The sequence below is a fragment of the Piliocolobus tephrosceles genome, chromosome 5, assembly GCF_002776525.5.
Source record: "Piliocolobus tephrosceles isolate RC106 chromosome 5, ASM277652v3, whole genome shotgun sequence".
NCBI classification, from domain to species: domain Eukaryota; kingdom Metazoa; phylum Chordata; class Mammalia; order Primates; family Cercopithecidae; genus Piliocolobus; species Piliocolobus tephrosceles.
Window position 1 is genome coordinate 35,336,025 of NC_045438.1, and position 26,973 is coordinate 35,362,997.

Below are 26,973 nucleotides of genomic sequence, written 5' to 3' on the forward strand. Positions count from 1 at the left end.
CTCACTTCTTTCAGAATATCCACACAGGATACCAGAGACAACTGTGTCCTCCAAATTAGGATGTTAAAAAAGAGGCCAGAAGCAGTGGTTCACACCTATAATCCCAGCACTTTGGGAGGCCAAGGCAGGAGGATCACTTGAGTCCAGGAGTTCAAGACCAGCCTGGATAACACAGTGAGATCCCACCTCTACTAAAAATTTTAAAATTAGCTGGTTGTGGTGGTATGCCTCTGTAGTCCCAGCTACTCTGTAGGCTGACATGAGAGGACTGCTTGAGCCTAAGGGGACAAGGCTGCAGTGAGCTGTGATCGCACCACTGCATTCCAGTCTAGGCAACAGAGCGAGACCCTGTCTCAATCAATCAATCAGAAAACATTAGTGAGAATGTTTTGAATACTCTAATGCAATATAAAATATATTGTACCTTGATTTTCACATCGAAATAAAGATGTCCTCTGCTTTGTCAAAGACTGTTATATATGAGTGAAATCATGATATATAAACAGCTCTATGTCATTTCTATCCTGCCTAATAAACAGGTTCCTCTGTATTTAAGAAAATATATTTCATTTATCCATCTAGGAGCATCAGACTTCCTCTGATCAATATGGGCAGGCTCATAAAAATATACTATTCAGCTTAAAATAAATAAAAATATTTCTCCAAATATGAGTAAATTAAGGAGATAGAAAAATATACTATTCTTGGCCAGGCATAGTAGCACACACCTGTAATCCCAGCACTTTAGGAGGCCAAGGTAGATGGATCACTTGAGGTCAGGAGTTTGAGACCAGCTTGCCAAACATGGCGAAACCTCATTGCTACTAAAAATACAAATTAGCTGGGTGTGGTGGTACACGCCTATAATCCTAGCTACTCAGGAGGCTGAGGTACAAGAATTGCTTGAACCCGGGAGGTGGAGGTTGCAGTAAGCTGAGATGGTGCCACTGCACTCCAGCCAGAGCAACAGAGCAAGACTCTGTCAATAAATAAATAAATAAATAAATAAATAAATAAATAAATAAATAGTATTCTCCATTAAGATGGTCTTTGCAGATGCCTTAAGATATACAATAGTCATCCAAGATAACTTGGGGCCTTGAGAAAAATATACTTTCCTTTATTCTTTTTTTCCTCACCCTCTTTTTTTTTTTTTTTTTTTTTTTTGAGACAGGGTCTTACTCTGTTGCCCAAGCTAGAGTGCAATGGCACAATCATGGCTCACTGCAATCTCAACCTCCTGGGCTCAAGTGATCCTCCTGCCTCAGCCTCCCATGTAGCTAGGACCACAGGTGTGCACAACCACACCTAGCTGAATTTTTGAGTTTTTGTAGAGATGGGTCTCACTTTGTTGCCCAGGATTACCCTTTCTTAAACCTCCGTTCCCCTGAGGAACAACCTGGATGTCAGTTGTCTGACTGCTTGAATAGAAGACAGATTTTACTAAATGTTACAGCTGGAGAAACGACTGGAAATTTAACACAGCAGATTATCTAGTTTGTCAATACAAAATAAGAATTCTTTAGAAGTTATCAAAACAGTATGTTGGGAGTCTTTTTAATTTTTAGAGTAAATATGACACAATGGATAGCTTTAGAACAAGCTAACATTACTACGGTTCAAGCATGTGCAACTGGTACAGTTCAGTAGTACATAAACGACTCAAACAAATGTACGACAGGTCAGAAACTTAAGTTACAAAATATAGTCAATATTACAATTAACACAGAGAAGTAAAAACCATTGCTCTCAGATTCTGCACACTTAAAAAAACATAAACTTTATACAGTAATTGAAATTATGCATTTCTACTCAGATTATTAGAGCGTATTACAAACACACAGAAGCCAAAAAAGTTATGGTCACATTTTGGTTTTGTTCCAGTGGTGCACAATCACATGAAATGTTACATCCGTTTTGTGTGAAATAAACATTTGGCTGAAGTGCAATAGCTGCTGCATTAAAAATATTTCCATAAAAATGCTTAGATTAAAATCTTCCTGAACGTTAGGGTTCTAATGTTCAGGATTATTTTAAGAGTCCTTATGAAGAGTCCTCAAAAATTATAGAAATAGATGTAGTTAGGAAATTTCAGTGTGTTTTGTGTTTTTTTTTTTTTTAACGTGAGTAAACAAATACTGGATTTAAAGTGCAGCTCCTTTCTCCTCTCCCTTCGATTTTCCCACCCCCAAGAAGATCAGATCTGTATTAATTTTTAGAATTTCCATTGAAGATTAAATTGAGCAACAGTCAAGTCTGTTTGTTTCGAAAGTCAATGATGGCCTTCCACAGTGTGCACAGCATCCCTCCCCTGTTTAAAGACATAAGAACATGGTGAAAAGAACATTTCATTTGAAACACTGCCCTTGAAATAGAAAAGTGACTTCTTAGCTTTCATCTGCTCTGGTCAGAAGAAGATCCCAAAGTCTGATCAGTTATTATGTATTCTTTTTGTATATATTTTCTCATCTTCCCTCCATTCCTTCTCTTTTCACTCCCACAAACTGCTGTGTCCCAAAACATCATTTTAGATTTTCAGCTTTTTGAAATTTGTCTTTATAATGGTGGGTATAATAGTTTTCTGCTTGGGCTGGGTGCGGTGGCTCACACCTGTAATCCCAGCACTTTGGGGGGCTGAGGCAGGCAGATCATGAGGTCAGGAGATTGAGACCACCCTGGCTAACGCGGTGAAACCCCGTCTCTACTAAAAACACAAAAAAATTAGCCAGGCTTGGTGGCGAGCACCTGTAGTCCCAGCTACTCGGGAGGCTGAGGCAGAAGAATGGCGTGAACTTGGGAAGTGGAGCTTGCAGTGGGCTGAGATCACGCCACTGCACTCCAGCCTGGGTGACAGAGCGAGACTCTGTCTCGGGGAAAAAAAAAAAAAAAAAAAAGTTATATGCTTGGCCTTAATTAATAATAAATTATATCAGATTATACCAGGCTTTTGGAGGGCAAGTCAGCACCTCCTCCAAATATTTATTGAGTATAACACCATCATGAACTCAATTAAAGCATTTGTTTAAGGCAGCTTCAGAACATCTGCATGGACTTAGTTTGCATATTATTCAAAAAAATTCTTCCAGTTGATTTTTACTTACTAATATAGAAATATTGGTTATTACAGCCCTCAAAAATAGAATGGTCCAACTAACTCAGTTTACTCAGAGCAGCTAAGAACTAGAGAGCTCTGTCCAGAACTGCAAAGCTAATTAGAGACCCAGCCTGGGCAGGTACTCAGACTTTCTTATATTAGCCTAGTACTCTTTCTATCGTGACAACAGAAAGAAAAGTGGTACCTTAGTCTCAAGCATTTTAAGTCATCACGTGTAACATAGTAGAGAACATCCAATAGTGTATAATCTTCAGCCAAAAACTGTAGAGAAAGTAAAATATGCACAAAAGTAAGATGTTTTATATAACTTTAATAAAGCACAAACTCTATTTATAATGTAAACCTTGACTATAATTAAAAATGAATCTAAAAATGAAATTACTAAAAACACAATCTTCTGTGATTATTAGGGGAAAGGCCTCCCTATTACTCAATAAATACAAATAAATGCATCCAGGCCGGGTGCAGTGGCTCATGCCTGTAACCCCAGCACTTTGGGAAGCAGAGGCAGGCGGATCATCTGAGGTCAGAAGTTCGAGACCAGCCTGGCCAAAGTGGTGAAACCCCCCCCCCTACTAAAAATACAAAAAATTAGCTGGGTGTGGTGGTATGTGCCTATAATCCCAGCTACTTGGGAGGCTGAGGCAGGAGAATCACTTGAACCCGGGAGGCAGAGGTTGCTGTGGGCTGAGATTGAACAACTGTACTCCAGCCTGGGCGACAGAGTGAGACTCCATATCAAAAAAAAAAAAAAAAAAAAAATACAAATGCATCCATATTAACTTCCAAATGCAAAAAGATTACAAGTGACACAGAACTTCTGAATGGTCTTCTAATGAACAGATGAGACTCACTTGTAATCACATCTGCTGTTCAAAAACAAATCTTGTATTTAGAAGTTCAATGCTATGTAGCTTTGTTTTTTCTCAAGTGGATAAAAAGTGTTCCTGGAAAGGTATTGCCTGTGCTTAATTTCTGAACTTATTTTTTCATGGTTAAGCAAAGGCACTTGACTGTAATTCACCATAAAAGCAGAATCTTAATTTGAACTGCACCTTTACATTTTTAAATTTTATTTTTTTATATATATAGAGAGAGACAAAGTCTCACTATATTGACCAGCCTAATCTCCAACACCTGGCCTCAAGCAATCTGCCTATGCTTCCCAAAGTGTTGGGATAACAGGCGGGAGCCACTGCACCTGGCCTGAAGCTTTGAAATCAAATAAAAAAGGGCAATTATTTAGTAGATTATCAATTACTATTCCGTAATTGGGATTTGAACCTAAGTTAGAGGAATGTATATTCTGGAGTTGTTTACATTTATTCAGCTGTAACTTGTTAAATGTAGATGTCCAAGGCGGCCCGAAATTCTCTTAGTTAATAAATTATCAAGTCAAAAGAGATATCTTTATTCTTATTTATTTTAAAAATTTAAATATAAAACAAATTAAAACAATATTGTATTAAGAGGGCCCCTCTATCAAATATTACAATCTTTTAATGTATGCCTGTGTGTTCATATAATGAACATAAACAAATGCTATTCATGCTCATTACAAAAGTCTATAGGGGCCAGATGCAGTGGCTCACGCTTGTAATCTCAGCACTTTGGGAGGCTGAGGCGGGTGGATCACTTGAGACCAGGAGTTTGAGACCACCCTGGCCAATATGGTGAAAACCTGTTTCTACTAAAAATACAAAAAATTAGCCAGGCATGGTGGCATATGCCTGTAATCCCAGCTACTTGAGAGGCTGAGGCGGGAGAATCACTTGAGGCTGGCAGGCGAAGGTTGCAGTGAGCTGAGATCGCACCACTGCACTGCAGCCTGGGTGACAGAGTGAGATTCTGTCTCAAAAAACAAAATAAAAAAAAGTCTATATGGAGCACAAAGGAATTAGATTATTATAGGTAAAATATGGTTTGTATAGAAAATGTTTCTGAAATAAGTCGACTAGATTCATTTTATTAAGTAGCAATAAAATAGCTGCTGCCTAGTGGAGTCTAATAATGTTGAAAGAGAATCAAAAATTTAACAAACAGGCCTGGCATGGTGGTTCATGCCTGTAACCCTAATACTTTGAGAGGCTGAGGTGAGAGAATCGCTTGGGGCCAGGAGTTCAAGACCAGCCTGGGCAACATAGCGAGACCCTTTCTCTAAATTTTTTTTTTTAATTAGCTGGGTATGATGGTTTATGTCCATAGTCCCAACTATTCAGGAGGCTAAGGTGGGAGGATCACTTGAACCCAGCAGGTCAAGGTTGCAGGGAGCTATGATCACTGCACTCTAGCCAGGATAACAGAACGAGACCTTGTCTCAAACATAAAATAAATAAAATAAAATAAAATAAATAAAATAAAAATTAACATACAAAGAATTAGAAACAAGAATTTTTAAATTCTATATTTTTTTCCCACTCTTTCTGGTTCTCATTTCAAACATATTAAATTCCTAAGGGGCTCAGGACCACAGAGCTTTTGCCTGCCTCACTGTCTTTGTACACACTGCAGCCCCACTGCACAAGGTTCTTCCCTGGTCTTCCTCCCACACCCCTCCCGAACATACATACAATTGGCCTATTTACTCCCTCATATTCCGTTAGCCTTCAGCTCTTTCATCCCCTTCTCCAAGAATCTTCCCCAACCTCTCTCTCTCCCTGTCTAATAACACCTGATACCTTTTTCTTCATAGAATTTACCAGTGGAGAATCACATTTGTATCTGTGGAGTTAGCTGATTATCACATGCCTACCCTGGTCTGTAAGCCTCAGGAGGGCAGGGCTGGGTCTGATTTGCTTACCAGTGTCTCCCTTGTGCCTGCCACATAGCAGGCACCCAACATTATGAAATGAAGTGAAAGAATACTTGTCCCAGAGACAGTTTTCTTTACCCGGCTTATAGTGTCTTCATCCGCTCCATTCACTCTCAGCCAGTCGGTAAGCTCAGAATCTTCAGTATTTGTGCCAGGAGAATTTAGGTGAAATACAGGCAGTTCAGGAATTTCTAGAACAGAATTTTGGGAAGATATTCTTAGTTTCACCTAACAGAGGTCATCTGAGACCCTCACAATCAACAGACATTTATTGATACTTTAAAAGATTTTGCTCTATCAGAGAACAGTTCATAGAAACAATTGAGTTTGGCAGTATAAATGATAATATGAATAAAACTCAGACAAGTGAATTTACTAGTAAACAAGGAGCGAAAGCAATAATGAAATGATACTCCTACGTTATACTTTCATATCAATTTTATGGTTTCTTAGAATAAACTCTGTGTACCAAAATTACACTCTGTGTTTTTCATGCAATAAAGATGAACACAATTAGCAGAGAACTATATAATGATCATAATCTCTTTTTCTACTATGAAAGAGCCATGTATCTAAACAAATAACTGAGAATTCTGTTTTCCTCTAAATGGGCTAAATAACATTCTCCCCACCTATGCCTTTTTACTACTACATCTTTATTCTATTTAAGCCTCTTCAAAGTATAAGGAAAAAAGCTAGAATACACAGAATATAGATGCAAAATAACAAAAAAAAGTATTATTTATTCTAGTAATCTCATTGTGAAATCTTTAAAAATAAAGAAAGATTAAAAACACGGAGAGCCCTATTTACCTCAGGAATACGTAATCTCAGGAAAAGATGATTATGAATAATCTATTTTTACTGTACTTATAGAAATGAGTTTGCTAGAGTTAAAAATTGGATTTCTTTTTTTAAAGGAATTCCTGCTTGCAGTCATGGTAGAAGTGACAAATGCTGACTTAGCCACAAATAAAACTTCGTGTTGGCTTGCTTGGTTTTTTGTGGCAGCCTGGCTGAACAGTATTACTATAAAATTTTCTGCTATTCACCTATGGGTTGTGACTTAAGCTTCAGGTGTTTAATTTCTTGGTCTTTTTCTTCAATAGCTCGATGAAGGAGTGCTTGTAATTCTTTCTCTTTCCGAACCAATTCTTCCAGTAATCTGCAGAAGAAAAATATATTAGGTGGCACAGGGTGACCTTCTATTTTTATTTTTATTTTTTAGATACAAGGTCTCTCTCTGTTGCCTAGGCTGAGTGTAGTGGCCCGATTATAGCTCACTGCATCCTTAAACCCTTGGACTCAAGCAATCCTCCCACCTCAGTTTTCCAAGCAGCTGGGAATACAGGCACGCACCACCATGCCTGGCTAATTTGAGGGGTTTTTTTTGTAGAGACAGAGTCTTGCTATGTTGTCCAAGCTGTTCTCTGAACTCCTGGCCTCAAATGGTCTTTCCACCTCAGTCTCCCAAAGCTCTGGGATTATAGGTGTGTGCACATGCCATTGTGCCAGGTCTAGGGTGACCTTCTAGACATGAGCTATAATAAGCACAAATACCCCTGATTTTATTGAAATACAGATTCTGGTCCAGTGCCCCTGGAGTGAGTTCTGAGACTGTATTTATAATGAGCTCCCAAGTGACACTGATGTCGCAGGTCCACAGACCCCCGTGTCCAGAAGCAAACTTTGGAAGACTGTACCTACAGACAAGAATTGAAAACCTCCGCCATAGACTGTCTGCCAAAATCTTCAGAGATGTGTTCTGCTATTTCTTTTCATGACCATAAATGTCAAAAATATAAATATGGGATACAGATATTAACAGACCTATATTTTACACGTATGGATGCCCATTTAATAAGTTGGCAAATGTGCATAATACCATAATCAATGCAAATCAGAAAGGTAATCACTTTTTGTAAACTATGAAAATTTGAGAAATAGTCATAGGTGAGGTCGCCTAGAATATCTGGCACATACCAAATTCTCAATAAATGTTCATGGTTGTTGCTACCATTGTGACTGTTACTATTAGTCCTCTCCCTTCTAAGGGGGAGGGGGTGAAGCGGGTAAAAGGATAGCTGTGTTCCTGGTACATTCAGTTCCTAGTTGGCATCTGATGCAGTCTCCAAAGAAACAAGGAGAAACTGTGATATTCATACCAAAGTTCTTACCCACAGAAGGTTTGCTATGCAACTGAGAGCCAACTGGTAACCTACTCACCATTTCCAATAGAATTTCTCAAAGAAAACATTCGAAGTTATGAAAAGAGGTACTCTAATTTTTTGGAAAAGCATCTTAGTGTAACTTGGATTCAGAAATAATAATTTAAAATATATCATTATTAAAATTATCGAGATAAATCGTTGCATAACCTACAGCTCTTAACAAGCTCTATTTGTTTCATTTTCTGAGTATTGATAGATTTAACTCAAGACCATGTTCCATCGAAAAGTTTGTTTCTGCTTCACTTGACATACTCTGAAGGCAGCATCGTGCAACTGACAGATCTGGGCTTGTGTCCTGCTTCAGCCCTGCACTTCCTGTGTTAACCTTAGATAAATTACCTAATGCCTCCAGGCTTCAGTTTTCAAATTGTTTGTAAAAAAGAAAACTAAAGCTTCCAGAAAAGATTATTGTGAGCATTAAATGAGACAGCATAGGTACAGTGCCAAGTCAGTGTCTGGTCTTTAATAAGGGCTGTTCTGTTCCTTGCTGCCTCAGTCCCTGGAAAACAGCCTTTCCAGGGCTCAGTGGGAAGGAAACCTGCCCAGACCCCCAGGCTCAACCCAATTCCCACAGGACATAAAGATGAGCTCCTCAGATAGGAGAAGGGATCACAGCTGAGTAAGTAGCAGAGGTGGGACAAAAGTAAAACACAATGAGAGGTAGACAGAGAAGGTGGGTGGAGGAAAATAGTTTAACAAAGACAGCTGCAGGGTAAGTGTGGTGCACAATGAGGTGGATGAAGCAGCATGAACTAAAAGCTAGCAGAGGGAGCAGAGGGTTGGAGGGAGCCTTCTTATCTACTCCAAAACAAATGATATCCAAAGAAATGGGCAGCAAGCTCCGTGTGAATGTTTAAGTTGGCAGTTTTTTGATCTGGTATGTGTTTTTGTCCTACTTGCTAATTTATATGTATAGGATGGTGATGGTATCTTCTTACTGTTTTCTCAAGGAACACAGTGACATTTTCTAGAGTTTAACCTATGTTTGTCTAGACTATGTAATTTCCTTTTATCTTTTGTTAAAGTGAATGAAATGTGGACTGAGAAGGACTCTGTACTTGCATATGTGAGTCCTCGTGGACAAACTATAACTTAACAGGTAGACAAGATTGAAAACCTAACTTAGGAGTGTGCGTCTGTAACCATAGCTGAGTCTTGGCTAATCCCAGGAGCCATACTTCAACCACTCATACACTGCTGAGTGTTCAAATAAGGTGAACACCAACCCATAACAAATCTAGCTCTTTCTGTACACTTCTGATTTCTGAACGTCACTTTACTTTTATTTTCTGTAAATTTGTTCTGGCCCTGAGGCATCCCTGATATCTCTCTGAATCTGCCGTGATTCTGGAGGCCACCTGATTCACAAATTATTTTTTTCTTGTTCAATTAAACTCCATTAAATTTAATTTGTCTGAAGCTTTCCTTTAACACCTTAAACACCAGAACTTTAATACTGGAAGCAGAGTATTGACAGCCCACCTCATTTGCTCCAAATCCAGCTCTTAGAGGTATGTATCTTAAGAACAATACAGTATATCAATTTTATTTTTACTTTGTGTTTATTTAGTAGTGCAATATTTTGAAATCAAGGCAACTGTCTGCCTTTCTGTTCCAAAAAAGTATGGCAAGATCTGCCATGAGGTCAATTTTTAACCTTGGATGGGCAGGAGTGGTGAGGTGGATTGGTGGGTAATTCCAGAACTGCAGGATGGGGAAATTAGATAAAAGGCAGCTCCTCTTGAGATAGGTTTTTGTTTTTGTTTTTGAGACAGGGTCTTGCTGTATCACCCAGGCTGGAGCGCAATGGTGCAATCATGGCTCACTGCAGCCTCAACCTCTTGGGCTCAGGTGATCCTCCGAGCAGGATAAACCTGATTTCCCTTCATCAGTGATCATCCTAAATATTCTAAGCTTACAATTTTTAATATGAGAGCTACAACCTTTCCTAAAAACACAGTACCATTTCCTCTAGATTCATTTTGCAGTAGGTATGCCTTTATATTTCAGGTAGTATTCAACTGAAAATTAGAAGGACCAACATGGACAGGACTGGTCCCTTATTTCGATTACTTGGTTTTTGTACTAAAGCAGCTGTCCTTTCTTCAAATCAAGGATGAAGCAAACATCGTCCCTCATGTCACTTTTCTGCGGGTGATGGAGAGCCGTGGGAGATATTACTGAAAAAGGAAAAACGAGGCTGATTATCTGTAGATTTCACAGATTCAAATGTAAATATGTAGAGGAGAAAGCAAAAATGTGTGGGTTGTTGTGAAAACTGCAGTTACGTACTAATGTAATAAAGAAATGTGGGTAAATGCTAGTCTTTTCAACAGAGATGGGCAGATGTGAGAAGCAGGCCCTCAGCTAGAACAAAGAGACCCTCAGAAGAGAAAGGGGGAAGCTGTGAAGAAAGCGGCCGGAAGCCCTCAGGGACTGCAGATGGCCCAAGCGTGATAGACAGACAGTGGCGCCAGGGTGGTGAGCACAACGCTAACCAAATAGGCCAAGGAGAGAAGGGAAAGGAGTTGTGTCTAGGCTGCATTAGGAGAGGCAGGTCCTATTGACATTGCCGGGTGTGTAGACAGGAGGTTTCAAGACCAGAAAAGCAGATGTACCAGCTCTTTGGTAAACAAAGTAGCTTTACTATCTGTGTAATTCTAACCAGAAGTCGTGGGTGGGAAGGGGTCAACCAAATCAGTAATGAGTGAACTTTCCTCCTCCAGAGATCACAGCAGGAGTCCAAAAAAACACCACCACTTAGGACTGGGCAACAGAGAGTAACCTAGACTATCAGACAACTTCCATAATGATGGGGTGTTATCCCTGGACTCTTGCTTGAGAAGAGGAGGAATGAGGGAAACCAAGATTTCCATGAAGTCTCAGAAGAGAAAAGACCCAAGTTCTTTCCCACTAAATAGTAGAGATGGCAAGAGCTGGGTTTCAGAGGACAAAATTGGGATATGAAAGTCAAAGAGGCAACTCCCTTTATTAAAATAAGACTGCTCTATGCACATCATAGAAGATGTGTCTATACGGATTTACTTAACCATGCAACCAGATCTCATGTTTCTGAATATAGGATGAGCTTTTACCACTTGTACTCATTTTGGTATACAAGCCTGCCTTTAAAAAGCTAAACTTTATGACTGGAAATAAGATATTTTTAATCTCCCTGGTGAACACCTAGAATTTTCAATTAAGGTTTCCAAATATTTGAACAACTGTTATTGATTCACTTAAAAAAAGTTTTTAATGCAAACCCAGAGTAATAAAGTTAGTTTCCCACATGTCAACTGTAGGCAGCACAGGAAGCTACAAATCATAAAAATTCAGACCTTGAACTGTACCAACAACATCTGCGAAGAACAGGAAACATTTGCTGTTAACTTAATAATCTGATCTTGTGGGTTCTATGCTACCAAATTATCAAAGGCAAATTATACTCCAGATATGTTACAGTATATCAAAAACAAAATAGAATCATAAATGTGGTCAACTATCTTCCTTTTTAGGTTCTAAAATACAAATCGTTAGCACCATTAATTAGCTTTGTTCCCTCGACCTCAGTAATCTTCCTCTCCTATAAGAACTTGACTGGGCTTTCAAAAACATGAGCTTTCTGTTCTTTCAGCTATCTACCGGAAGGTACATGCTGCTCTGAGCCTGTTTCTTAGACAGTCCATGAGGCTATTAACGAAGCTACTGGAAAAATCTTAGGGCACTTGGAGATGAAGAAGTAATCAAATGCTGCTGAAAAAGGCTTAAATTGGTAGAGGCAGAAAGTGGTATTTGACAAAAGAGGCTAAACTAAACCTCTCTTGTTTTATAAAGAAAGGCATTCAATCAAGTTTCCACGAATGGGATAAGGGAATCATATTCTGTAGACCAAAAACACATGCTCTTTAGTAAAAGTAAAAGAAACCAACCCATTTTAGTGTAGGACTTACCTATTGGTTTCTATTTTCATCCTTCCAAGCTGTACATTCAGTGACCGGTGAGCACTCTGGGAATCATGAGACACAGTAGAACTGAGCGTGCTCACGCCTGAGGTAGCCACGGCATCTTCGATGACAGCCTGAGGTCTTCGGACAGTTTGATTTGAAGGCTGTTCCTCATGGTCATCTTCTACATCCAAGTCTTCTTGATCAGCAGTATCACTCTCAGATGCAAGACTGAAATGTGGCCTTAGTTCTGTTTGGCATAATATCAATAGTAGTGTTTATAAAATATGACTCATTGCCTTAATTTCTTAAGATATGAGTGCTACCCTCCTGCCCCACCATCAATAAGATATATTCCAAACTGCTTTTCCAAAAGTGAGGATGGATTTCTGAGCACTCAGATTTGTTCTTCTATTGAACTGGCAAAATTCACAAGATATGATCTAATTCAAACAGAATGATCTAATTCAAGAATGATCAATACATATTCACATTGCACATATGTGGGGAAAATGCTAGAAATCTGAAAGAAAGGCAAAGATATAAAAACGCTTTAAGAATATTTAAAAGTGTTTATACAAGTAAAGTTCATTTTCAGATTACACAATATCTGGCAACTATTAACTTGCTTACAGATAAGGAAACTGAGATATACAGAGATTATGTAAACACATGTGAGTATGCAAAATACTTTCTGCCTATAACATCCAAAATGTAAGGGGATGCAGAGCAGGTGCTGAAAATGCCACACACAGGCTGAAACGTTAGTAAGACTATCTCTCTTTGACTATTAGGCTGATTTCTAGTGCGTGTTCTCCTCTAACCTGTTGACTAACCATTGAAATTTAAACTATAGAAGCTACAAGTTTCCAATTTAAACACACTGTATAACATGAGATCATCTGCCTTTCAGTTTAGAACTTGGATGATATTGTGGCTGGGCACAGTGGCTCATGCCTGTAATCCCAGCACTTTGGGAGGCCAAGGCGGGCAGATCATGAGGTCAGGAGTTTGAGACCAGCCTGGCCAACATAGTGAAATCCCGCCTCTACTAAAAATACAAAAATTAGCCGGACATGATGGCGTGCTAGTTGGGAGGCTGAGGTAGGAGAATCACTTGAACCCAGGAGGCAGAGGCTGTGGTGAGCCGAGATCGTGGCACTGCACTCCAGCCTGGGCAACAGAATGAGACTCTGTCTCCAAACAAACAAACAAAAAACTTGGATGATACTGTAAACTAAAAACAAAATTCTAAGCCCCCCAACTGACTGAAGAACCACCTACCCCCAGGTCAACGGGATCCCCAAGAAAACCTGAAAAAACTAGCTCAGGAAGAAAGGTCAGATATTCCTTGTTATACCTCCTCCCTTTGGAGTTTAGGTACGACTGACCAGCAATACCATTAAAATAAAGATCATAAGGCTGACAAAACAGACTCTTTGTAGCAATAAGATACCAAATTCCAACCTGACTCTAGTATAGCATCCCATGACAAACAACAGGCCATAAAGGAAGTCACAGTATTTTGCCCCAAAATATATTTATTTGACATATTTTGGAATGGTCCTGCAAAGTCATCACTTGTGAGGGAAATCTGCATTCTGTAGACAATCCCTTCCCTTTCCAGGTCTTTTCCTGATCCAGGAGAGATTCAACTAAGAGTTGGACACTTCTTAAGGTCCAATAAGAGATTTTACCATCTATTCTCTCTGTAGTTTGCTACTTAGGGGCTTCATCTACATAATAAGAACCTTGGCTTCCACAATAGCCCTTATCTTAACTCAAGCATTTCTTTACGCTGACTTCAACTCTTCAGGCAAAGCTTAACTCTTTCAACCAACTGCCAATCTTCGAATCTACCTATGACCTGGGACCCCAACCACCTCCCCACCTCCCAATCCCTGCCAGATGTCCTGCCTTGCTGGGCTGAATATCTACCTTACACATATTGATTTATGTCTTTGCCTGTAGCTTCTGTCTCCCTACAATGTATACAACCAAGCTATAACCCAACTGTCCTGGGCACATGTTTTCAGGACCTCCAGAAGCTCTGTCACAGGCCATAGTCACTCATATTTGGCTCAGAATAAACTTCTAAATAGTATACAGAGTTTGGCTATTTTTTATTAACAATATCTTCCCATAAGAAAAAATATTATAAATTGTGATTAAATCCTTAAACTTGGTCCACAAAAAGGAATTACAGTCATAATTTAAGTGAAATCAAGGTAGCAGAAATATTGAATTTTGACTCCATATACTCTGGCACACAGAACATTTATCAGATCATGGAACCTACTAAAAATCTGATGAAAGTCATAAAAACTCTCCCCAGAAGAAAAACACATTCATGTAACATTTTGCTTAGATTTCCTGGTTTTACCTAGATTTTGCTATATTTGCACAGACTCCTGAAGCCTCTCCCAAGTTCATGAACCACAGGTTAAGAGCCCCTGTGTAGAGGAGGGAAGTCCAGTGAGAGCAATGGAGGACCCCATCCCACCATTCTTACATGGGCACTTTGGCAAGGTCATCAAAGTCCCACCAGCCAAATCCTTTAGGTAACTTTTATCTTTACCCTACTTGATCTGTGAACAGTATTTTCCTCTAAATCTCTGGCTGCTATTTCTCTTCTTCAGAGCCTTTTTATCTACTACCTGCCCCCTTTTTAAGCTGGAACCTGGGGTTCTATCCTTCACTTTTTAATGTTTCTACTTTTGCTCCATAGATGAGCTCATTCAAATCCATGAAGGTTAAGTACTTCTGACGTGTGGATGACAAACTCTACACCTCTAGCCCTAGTCCTATTACATCTAGAACATCCTGGACATTACTGTTGAGTAGGCACCTTAAATTCAACAATCTAAAGAGAACTCATCATCTTTTGATTGTAACAAAAACTAGAGTGTCCTTCTTCAAAGCCCGGTTTACACAGACCTGGCTTGTTTTATCCCTCCTTTAAAATTCTGTATAGTGGTTTTAAAAAGTGCATGACAGAAATTTTACCATCTTAATCATTTCTGAGTACACAGTTCAGTAGTGTTAAGTATACTAACAGTGCTATGCTACCAATCTCCAGAACATTTTCATTTTGCAAAACTCAAACTCTACCCATCAACAACTCCCCATTACTCCTTCTCCTCAGTTTCTGGAAACTACCATTCTATTTTCTGTTTCTATGAATTTGACTACTCTAGATACCTCACATTTATAATGACAGGAGACAGACAAATTCCTAGGCAGACAGGGATCGGTCTCCAGTGAAACCTGACCTCAAAGCCAAGGACAGTTTAAAGCCTGAGAAGCAAGCTGCCAATTCCGGAGACAGTCCACAACCAGAGTGAGAACTTCTATCACCATCTTACCCACTCTCTCAAAATTGCTTCCTTCTGAATGATGCCTTTTAACCAATCAAGTTGTGCTTTTTCCAAGACCACCCATGAACCAATCAGCATGCACCCCGCCCCCATTCTAAGCCCATAAAACCCCCAGACTCAGCCTCACAGATGGCTACCCAATTTCAGGTTCCCTCTCAAGGCTGAGAACTTTCTTTCTGTCACTCAATTAAATTCTACTCTGCTTTACTCACTCTCCAATGTCTGTGTACCTTATTCCTCTTGGTCATGGGACAAGAACCCAGAACTCACTGAACCGTGGGATTGAAAGGGATGTAGCACGCCTGCTCGCCAAGCTGTGGGCGGCAGGAGTAATAGAGCTGTAACACTCGCTCCCACTTGCCGAACAATGGGAGAGAAGAAGCCACTGGGTGCCACTCCCTCCCACTTGCTGAACTACAGGAGTGAAAAAGCCGTAAAATTATGGAATTATATACTATTTGTCTTTTTGTGACTGGCTTATTTTACTTAGCATAATGCCCTCAAGGTTTATCCATGTTGTAGCATGGGTCAGAATTTCCTTCCTTTCTAAGACTGAATAATATTCCATTATATGTATACACCACATTTTGTTTATCCATTCATCTGTTGCCAGACACTTGGGTTGCTTCCACCTCTTGGCAATTGTAAATAGTACTGTTATGAATATGAATGTGCAAATGTCTCTTTGAAATCCTTCTTTTAGTTTTTTTTTAATATATACCCAGAAGAGAAACTGCTGGTTCACAAGGGTGCTTGCTTCTATTTTTAATTTCTGAGGAGCCATCATACTGTTTTCCATAGTAGCTGTATCATTTTACATTCCCAACAACAGTGTACAAGGATTCCAATTTTTCCATGTCCTCACACTTTAACTCTTAAGGCTAACCAAACATCACCTCTACTCTATCTCATCTCTTATTCCAAAATCCCATTTCTTAATGTATTGATAGTGTAGTAGGAGTAGGTCAAAATCATGTGTTTTAGTTTTGTAAACCCAGCACTGATTGCAGGGGCTAAACATATCACGTCTTCAAAAACTGTTGGCAGAATGGAAGGGTATTCCTACTAGGGTTATTTGTATTTAGAAAGCAATAAAGTAATTTAAAAATAATTTAAGAAAGTATGATTCTAGATTAAATTAGAGGACAAGATTAGACCTTTTAAAACTTTCTATAATTATTCTTAATTTTTGTTATGATTTCTAAACTGAATTTTTGTTTTTGTTTTTTTAGACGGGGTTTTGCTCTTGTTGCCCGAGTTGGAGTGCAATGGCACGATCTTGGCTCAATGCAACCTCCACCTCCTGGGTTCAAGCGATTCTCCTGCCTCAGGCTTCTGAGTAGCTAGGATTACAGGCATGAGCCACCATGCCTGGCTAATTTTGAATTTTTGTAGAGATGGGGTTTCTCCATGTTGGTCCGGGTGGTCTCGAACTCCTGACCTCAGGTGATCCCCTGCCTTGGCCTCCCAAAGTGCTGGGATTACAGGCATGAGCCACTGTGCCCGGCCCTAAACTGAAATTTTTAAATAATGTAAAAAGGTTTGTAGTCCTGTTGACTATAATCTCACTTTTAGGGAAGGAAAATTTCTAATCCTATTATATTTAAATATCCTCTTAATTCTGTAAACTTAAAATTATCATGTTACATGTGTATATATGACATTAAAAATTCTCTGAAATCATTTAAAGAAAGTAGAAAATTGTAAGTTCATGCACTGCTTTGTTATTTTGGTCTTTCATGGTGGCTCCCTGAGTGCATGTCATCGGATTAGACATTGTAAAATATGCAAATGACATAGAACATCTGGTCCTTTTTCTCAAAGAGATGACAATCTAAAGGAGAATTAGGGCAAATATACAGAAGAGTGCTGAGAGCACATGCAAATATAACATGAAATTATAAGTGCAAATGAATACAGCTACAAATATCTCAGATTATCTCAGGTATAGACGTAGTTATATATATAATTCACATGTATATTGAGATGGTTAATTTTATATGTCAACTTGACTGGGCTAAGGATGGCCAGATAGCTGGTAAACATTATTTTGGATGTGTCTGTGAGGGGTGAGGGTGTTTCCAGAAGAGATTAGCGTTTGAATCAATGCACTTAGTAAAGAAGATGGCCCTCTCCATTGTGGGAAGGCATCATCCAATCCACTGAGGACCTGAATAGAACAAAAAGATGCAGAAAAGGTGAATTCTCTTTCTCTCTTCTTGAGCTGGGACATCCACCTTCTCCTGCTCTTGGATATCGGAGCTCTTGGTTCTCAGGCCTTCAATTACAGTCAGCTCCCCTGGTTCTCAGGCCTTTGGAGTCAGACTGATTATACCACCAGCTTTTTGGGTTCTCCAGTTTACTGATGTTATATGGTGGAACTTCTCAGCCTCCATAATCACATGAGCCAATACCCATAATAAATCTTCTCTTATATATCTCTATGTATCCTATTGGTTCTGTTTCTTTGAAGAACCCTAACACATACATGTAGTAAGGGTGCTAAGGGGTAAATAAAGTACATTTGCAATGACTAAATCCAGTGGTAGTTCCCTCACTCACTGAGGGATTCATAGAGGCTGAAGGGCCTATGCAGAGTTCTGGAGGAGGGGAGCCTTGGCTTGACAGAGAAAGAGGGAGAGGTATTTGAGAGAAGGAAGCTCGAACGGTGGCCCAGGACCCTCTGGGAACAATGTAAAGCAGAGGAGACTGTCAGGAGAAAGCCATGTGTCGGGAGAAACATTGGGACTCAAGGGGGCCTTAAAGCCTATGAGTGGGAAAGTGGAGCCAGTGCATTATTTCCAAACCAGCATGATGGGATCAACAACAAACCTATTCCCACCCAAATGGTTACTTCCCCAGAGGAAAATAACTAGACCAAGTTTCTTTTTCTTTTCTTTTTTTTTTTTTCGAGATGGAGTCTCACTTTGTCACTCAGGCTGGAGTGCAGTGGCACAATCTCAGCTCACTGCAACTTCTGACTCCCAGGTTCAAGCGATTCTCCTGCCTCCGCCTCCTGAGTAGCTGGGATTATAGGCATGCACCACCACACCTGGCTAATATTTGCATTTTTGGTAGAGACAGGGTTTTACCATGTTGCTGGTCTTAAACTCCTGGCCTCACGTGATCTGCCCGCCTTGGCCTCCCAAAGTGCTAGGATTATAGGCATGAGCCACCACACTTGGCCTAGACCAAGCTGCTTTAACACAAGGTATTTCTAATGCTTAGTAAGATCATAATACTTGTGAGTGCAGTGTATCACACTTGCATAAAGCTCCTCGTACGTACACAATGCTGTTCAATTCACATTAATGTGAACTTGGAGCATGTGCTTGATTCAGTTTAACAACTGGTGGTAATATCAAGTGCTTGAAGCAGCTTTTAACAATTATTGTTAATATAGGAAGTATGCTTACATTATCAATACTCTTACCTTAGCACTGCCATCATAGTCTCTGTGCTCAGCATTACTGCATCTAGTTACCCACAAGCAGACTGTACTAGAGGACTAATGCTGCCAATAATTTAAAAGTTGATTCTTGATGACAAGTGAGAAAATAGTCTGAGAAAAAACAAATTCTTAAGGGACTTGTACTGTACTCTCTGTTCTGTGTGCTCCTTTTGGAAAAAAGATTAAATATTTTTTTTTTTTTACTTTTTATTTTGAAATAATTTTAGGATAACAGAGAAGTTGTAAAAATAGTGCAGAGAGTTCTTGTATAGCCTTCAGCCACTTGCCCTCACCTTAACAGTTTATATATCTCTAGCACTATTATCAAAACCAGGAAATTAACATTGATACAATACTTTTTTTTTTTTTTTTTTTTTTTGAGACAGGGTCTCACTCTGTCCCCCAGGCCAGAGTACAGTGGCGCAATCTCAGCTCACTGTGGCCTTGACCTCCTGGGCTCAGCTTATCCTCTCGCCTCAGCCTCCCTAGTAACTGGGACCACAGGCACACACCGCCATGCCTGACTTATTGTTGTATTTTTTAATGTAGAGATGGGGTTTTGCCACACTGCCTGGGGTGATCTCAAACTCTAGGCTCAAGCAATCCTCCCACCTCCGCCTCCCAAAGTGCTGGGATTATAGATGTGAGTCACCACGCCCGGCTTTGATACAATACTATTAACTCATCTATGGACATTATTTGACTCGCACCAGTCTGCCTACCAATGTCCTTTTTCTGATCAAGGATCCCTCATAATTAGTTGTCACGTCACCTTAGTCTCTTCCAATATGTAACTAGTATTTCTTTATTTCTCATGACCTTCACCCTTTCGAGGAGTATTGGTCAGGTTTTTGTACAATGTCTTTTATTTGAGGTTCACTGATGTCTTACTGTGATGAGGTTGGGGCTGTGTATTTTTGGCAAGAACACCACAGTGTGATGCTGTGTCCTTCTCAGGGCATCCTATCAGGAGGTACATGACACTGACATGTCTTCTTAGTAGTGATGCTTACGTTGATCATTTGGTTGAGGGGGTGTCTACCACATTCCTTCACTGTAAAATTACTGTTTTCTCTTGGTAGTTAGTAAATATCTTGTGGGGAGACACTTTGAAAACCATTCACATATCCTGTTTCTCCTCATTCTTTTGCCTACTTTAGCAGTCATTGATGGTCCTTGCCTGCAATAATTATTACTGTGGTGTTTGCCTACTGGTGATTTTCTGTTTCCTCATTCATTTTCATTTATCAATCGCAATTCTACTATAACAAAAAGCTAACCTTTCTCATCTATATATTTATTTATTCAATTATTTATATTCATATGGACTCATGGATGCTTATTTTATTCTATAATCTATAATCCAATATGATCATTATTTTATTGTTCAGATTGTTCTGGCTTAGACTATTTGGAACATTTTCAGGTTGGCTGTAGTGTCCTTTCAATAAATCTCCATCCTTTTTGACACTTTCTTATTTATGGCAGGCATTTATTTATTTATTTATGACATGGGGTCTCACTCTGTCACCCACGCTGGAGTACAGTGGTGCAATCATAGCTCACTGTAGCCTCTATCTCCTGAGCTCAAGCGATCCTCCCACCTCAGCCTCCCAAGTAGCTATAGGCATGCACCACTATGTCTGGCTAATTTATTTTTATTTTTTTAGAGACAGGGTCTTGATATTTTAGCCAGGCTGGTCTCCAACTCCTGGCCTCCAGTGATCCTCTTGCCTTGGCCTCACAAAGCCTTAGGAGTACAGGGGTGAGACACCATGCCCAGCTACCATCTTATCTTTTATTTCCCCTGCCTCCAGCCCAGAATCAACCACTGCTCCAAGGAGACCCAATTCCTTTTATTGAAGAATGGCATTTAGAAACCAAGATCTGGTTCTTCTCAGCCGGCAGATCTAGGAAATGAATGTACAATCATATGCTGTATAATAACATTTCAGTCAAGGATGCATCGCATATACTACAGGGGTCCCATAAGACTATAATACTGTATTTTACTATACCTTTTGTATGTTTAGACACACAAACACTTACCACTGTGTTAATATGCCCACAATATTGAGTATAGTAACACACCATACAAATTTGTAGCCCGGGAGCAACAGGCCATACCATACGGCCTGGGCATCTAGTAGGCTCTGCCATCTAAGTTTGTGTAAGTCCACTCTAGGATGTTTGCACAATGACAAAATTGCCTAAGGACGCATGTCTCTGAACATAGCCCTGTCGTTAAACAATGCATGATTGTCCTAGCGATGGTATACTTTTTAAAATTTGTGGTCTTCTTTCGCGTGTCTTCTGAAATGGCAGGTTAACTGTAGTATGTCTAAAAGGAATTTTTATCAGGGGCATTTGAAGACCATGTTTTTCATGTAGTTTCTTTATATCTTAATTGCATAACAAAATCTTTCAGGACATCGAGAAATTTCATGGAATTGTTGAATGACTGACATCACTTCATCTTGTCCACATATTTCATCATTTATATATTGGTATACAGTGTGTATGGATTTCTCTTATCCTGGGGGAAATACAAAAAGTACTGTCTCCATGTAATTCTCCTCTAAAATTTCCACTTTTCAAAAATGAATGTTTTTAAACAGTAACTTCAATTGAAATCAGAAACTCCTAGTGGCCTCAAAGAAACCAATTTCATGGTGGAAGGACAAAGTCCTTTTTTTTTTTTTTTTTTTTTTTTTATACTTTAAGTTCTAGGGTACATGTGCACAACGTGCAGGTTTGTTACATATGTATACTTGTGCCATGTTGGTGTGCTGCACCCATCAACTAGTCATTTGCATCAGGTATAACTCCCAATGCAATCCCTCCACCCTCCCCTCTACCCATAATAGGCACTGGTGTGTGATGTTCCCCTTCCAGAGTCCAAGTGATCTCATTGTTCAATTCCCACCTATGAGTGAGAACATGCAGTGTTTGGTTTTCTGTTCTTGCGATAGTTTGCTGAGAATGATGGTTTCCAGCTGCATCCATGTCCCTACAAAGGACACGAACTCATCCTTTTTTATGGCTGCATAGTATTCCATGGTGTATATGTGCCACATTTTTTTAATCCAATCTGTCACTGATGGACATTATGGTTGATTCCAAGTCTTTGCTATTGTGAATAGTGCCGCAATAAACATACGTGTGCATGTATCTTTATAGCAGCATGATTTATAATCCTTTGGGTATATACCCAGTAATGGGATGGCTGGGTCATATGGTACATCTAGTTCTAGATCCTTGAGGAATCGCCATACTGTTTTCCACAATGGTTGAACAGTTTACAATCCCACCAACAGTGTAAAAGTGTTCCTATTTCTCCACATCCTCTCCAGCACCTGTTGTTTCCTGACTTTTTAATGATTGCCATTCTAACTGGTGTGAGATGGTATCTCATTGTGGTTTTGATTTGCATTTCTCTGATGGCCAGTGATGACGGGCATTTTTTCTTTAGCAAACACTTTTAATAAACAATGTGCCTTGTTCCACACATAGTTGATCACAGCAGTGTCCATTCCTGGGATACTCGTGCAAGGACAGCTCCCTCTGCAACCTCCCTGCTGTTCTCCCTAAACCTAACAGAGTTTCACCTACAGTTACTTTTGCTTTTTAAACTTTCTATTCTGGAAGAATTTTAGATTCATGGAAACATTGCAAAGATAGTACAAAGAATTCCTGTATACCATCCACACAGCTCTTCCTAATATATCTTACATATCTATGGCATGTTTTTCAGAATGATTAAATTAACGTTGGTACAATACTATTAGCTAAACTGCAGACTTCACTCAGATTCTCAGTTTTTCACTAATGTTCATTTTCTATTCTGGATACCACATTACATTAGGTAATCATTACTAAAAGGAAGTTTTTTGTTTTTCTTTAAGTAAACAGATCATTTATATGCTATTTAAGTTGTTTCAAAATATACTCTCTTTTTCCTTTCTTCATTTAGGTGTCCTTAATTTAGGGTGCTACTGTATTTAACTCATGGCCCATACCTCTCCCTTTCAGTGATACACACTATTCCCCCTTTATCCCATAGATCTTTTGAATATCTAACCCCTCTATAGCACATTCCATACAACCAGCCTTATCCTAATGATAAAGCATCTGAAGAAAAGTATTGTTTGACTTCCTTAAAGCATGAATTTCTTAGGTTCACATCCAACTACTAATCATGTCCTTCAAAGCCTCTCTAGAATTTTTTTTCTAAGTTTCTACACTATACAAAATTTCCATCCAATTTTTTTTTTTTTTGAGACAGAGTCTCTGCCTCCTGGGTTCACGCCATTCTCCTGCCTCAGCCTCCTGAGCAGCTGGGACTACAGGCGCCTGCCACCACGCCCGGCTAATTTTTTTGTATTTTTAGTAGAGACAAGATTTCACCGTGTTCGCCAAAATGGTCTCGATCTCCTGACCTTGTGATCCGCCCGTCTCGGCCTCCCAAAGTGCTGGGATTACAGGCATCAGCCACCGCACCCGGCCCCTAATTTGTTATAATCAGGTGAAACTCATTTACTTACTGTTTCAACCAAATATGAATCAGGGATCCACTGTTTTCCATACACTGTGCTGGACAATATGCTAGGCTCAGAATAAAATAAACCAGAAACAGTTACCCTCTGGTGAGGGTAACAGCTATTAAACTAGAAACAAAAGTAGTTTCAGATTGTGGCATCACAAATTGGTGAAAACCATTTCCAAGGAGAGAGAATAACAGAGGAAGCCTACTTTAGATTTGGTGATAGGTCCAGACTCTCGGTGGCCTGAAGAATGCAAAGGTGCAAGCCACAGGACAGGAGACGTGGGGTGGAGGTGTGTTCCAGGTAGAATAACATGTTCGGGGATAGCAGAACTTCTGTTTCTTTCTTACATAAGAAATAACTTAATGTTGACTAATGTTTAACATAAAGATTGACACGGATGCTCTCCCTCTCATGTCAAACACTCAAGTGTTCTATGAGAAGAAAGGGAATTCCACAACTCAGAAGGGTTGGCCTGAACTTAAAAGTTTGTAGTACCATTTATAAATAATTTTAATTTAAAAATATTTCAGGGCCAGGTGCAGCAGCTCATGCTGATAATCACAGCACTTTGAGAAGCTGAGGCGGGAGGACAGCTTGAGCCCAGGGATTTGAGACTAGCCTGGGCAAGAGTGAGACTTTGTCTCTACTTATAAAAAAAAAAAAAAAGAAAGAAAGAAAGAAAGAAAGAAAGAAAGAAAGAAAAGAAAAGGAAAAAGAAAAGAAAACTAAAATGAAAATATTTCATATTGATCTTATCCTTTTAAATTTATATTTCAGAATGCTTTATAATATAGGTACAAATTAGTACAACAGAACATGTTTCTAATTTATTTATATAGATATATATATATAAATCTGTATCTATCCATCTATCAGTTGGTCAACTGCTCTTTCTTTCTACCTACCTACATACTCATCCATGCATCCATGCATCCACCCACCACCCCAACACACACAGGGTGGAAGAGCTTTGCCTACAATTTTTTTATTAATGGGTAGACTATCAAAACATGTTGGAAGTTTTGCCTTAGAGTATGAATACACTCCTTACTTATGCCAAAAAGCCTTGTTTCATCAACACCACCCCTGTTGTATTTCACTGCCAACATAGCTGGGGCTGTGTCTAGACCAGTGATTTCCAAATTTGGCTGTGCATCAACATGACCTGGGAGCTGTATTAAAATCAGGTTCTTATAGGCGGGACACGGAAGATTTTTAGGGCTGTGAAAATATTCTTTATTATACTATAATGGTGGATACGTGTTATTATATATGTAGAATTCCTAGAGAATGTACAACACCAAGACTGAACCCTAATGTGAACTATGGATTCTTGGTGATAATAACATGTCAATGTAGATTCATTGATTGTAACCAATATACCACACTCTGTGGGGGACCTTGATAATGGAGGAGGCTATGCATGTGTGAGGCTAAGGGGTATGTGCAAAATCTCCGTACCTTCCACTCAATTTTGCTGTGAACCTTAAACTGCTCTAAAAGACTAGTCTTAAAAAAATCAGATTCCTGGGCTTTATTCCTGGCAGATTCTTATTTGGCCTCAGATGGGGCTTTGAAAGCTGTAATTTTAAAGACAATTAAATTGCTCCATGCAATGAGCTATGCAGTGCCTCCTTAAATTGCTCAATACACTGGAAGATTTGGGAACCACTGGGTAAAAGATGTAGGAATGTGTTTTGTGGTCCAGATATCTATATTTTGAAATGCATATTTATGTGAGTCACCTGTATATTTTTCTCTTTCTCTTCACATCCAAACACATTCCTTAAAGACAGGGGAAGCAAGCCTTCCTCACTCTTGGTAAATATTTTGCTTTGTGTACCATTATCCAGACTATAGGTACTAATTGGTGACACTGAAAGTATTTCTTTAAAAAAGGGTATTATGGTTTTTAAAGTACTAAAGTGATATAAGAAATAACAGATGAACACTAATCTAAAATATCCAAGCACTAAATATGTGCAGAGTAATTAAATATCTCTGACCTGGAACCAGGATGGTAATGGCTGTCTGCACCGCCTTCCGGATGATACTGTCTAAGGCAAACATCCAGTGCGGCTTGATGTTATGATTCCGAAGAACTTTATTGACCTGGAGAGAGAGTGATATTTAGCCTACTTGAATTTTTAATTGCAAATAGCCTAGCTGATCCAAGCAGTTGGATGAAGTTCCATTTACAAAAAAAAAAAAAAAAAAAAAACTAAAAAGTTTCTTCACCTTGAATTCTTTGTAATTCTTTATGTCATTGGAAAATAAAGTAAAAATTGCTACTTCAAATCAAAGTTCAGTGAGTCCCATGTAAGCAAATAAGTTATTTAAGTGAAAGGCAGTCTGGTTCAAATGAGAATGTTGCTTCTTTGGGACTCGGAATCTGCAGTTTTTAGCTTTTATGATGTCTACAGAATGGATGGAGGGAGGGGGTGAAGGAGGAAGACAAGGTCTAAGAGACTTTAAATAAAAATAAAGGCTGTTTTTACTGTTCATTATTTTCAGTTATTTATTATTATTATTATTTTTCGTTTGCTTTGGAGACAGGGTCTTGCTCTGTCACCCAGGGTGGAGTGCAGTGGCGGGATCATGGCTCACTGCAACCTGTGCCTCTGGGGCTCAAGCAATCCTCCTGCCTCAGCCTCCCAAAGTGCTGGCATTGCAGACAGGAGCCACCGTGCCTGGCCATCTTAGCCATTTTTAAGTATATGGTTCAGTGGCATTAAGTACATTCACATTATTGTACTACCATCACTGCCATCCATCCACAAACTCTTTATCTTGCAAAACTAAAAACTCTATACCCATTAAACAGGAAGTTCCCATTTCTCCCTCCCCACATCCCTGCAAACAAGCATTTTACTTTCTGTCTCTTATAAATTTCACTACTATAGGTACCTTCATATAAGTGGAATTACAGTATTTGGCCTTTTGTGAATGGTTTATTTCACTCGGCTTCATCTCTAAGCTTCATTCATGTTGTAGCATGTGTCAGAATTTCTTGCCTTTTTAAGCTTGAATAATATTCCATTGTATGTATTTATCATGTGCATTACCTTTCTAAAAACAAGCTTTTAGCATAAGACTAAGACAAGCTCACTTAAAGTTTGGGTTAACTCTACTACCTGTTGGCTCACACAGACCTCAAAAAAAATAGGCTATTTCCCCAACAGGGCTCTGGTTAGATACCTCTAAGTGTCTATAGTATGATTATGGAAGTATAATTTTATTTAAACTCCAAAAATTTAATCACCATCCCTACTGCGGCTGGGGAGATGGTGACCTAGTCACAAACCCATGCCAAGAGCTGGAGCTCCAGTTGCTCATGCCTGTCCTTGGTCCATCTTCATCAAAATCCCCTAGTTTGGAAGAGAGTCAATTTGAGGACTTCCTCATAGTAGTTGCACAGGAAGTAAACCCTTGCTAGGTTCCCACTTGTTCTAGAAAATCCATCCAGGTTGAGTTTGTCCTGGTATCTTCATTTCTT

At 39.3% G+C, this 26,973-nt stretch overlaps 1 protein-coding gene across 3 annotated transcripts in view; it reads right to left on the reverse strand.

The window, feature by feature from the left end:
- Positions 1–1,541: 1,541 nt before the first annotated feature.
- The window catches only part of MAP3K5 (mitogen-activated protein kinase kinase kinase 5), a 244,433-nt gene continuing 219,001 nt past the window's right edge, over positions 1,542–26,973 (reverse strand). For all 3 annotated transcript variants that reach the window (XM_023190948.2, XM_023190949.2, XM_023190950.2), the window contains 6 exons: positions 25,484–25,589; positions 12,109–12,352; positions 6,980–7,092; positions 6,006–6,118; positions 3,300–3,376; positions 1,542–2,311 (listed from right to left, as the gene is read on the reverse strand). In XM_023190948.2, the coding sequence (XP_023046716.1) occupies positions 2,251–2,311; positions 3,300–3,376; positions 6,006–6,118; positions 6,980–7,092; positions 12,109–12,352; positions 25,484–25,589 (714 nt within the window). In that variant the 3' untranslated portion in view covers positions 1,542–2,250. The remainder of the gene's footprint in view (positions 2,312–3,299; positions 3,377–6,005; positions 6,119–6,979; positions 7,093–12,108; positions 12,353–25,483; positions 25,590–26,973) is intronic.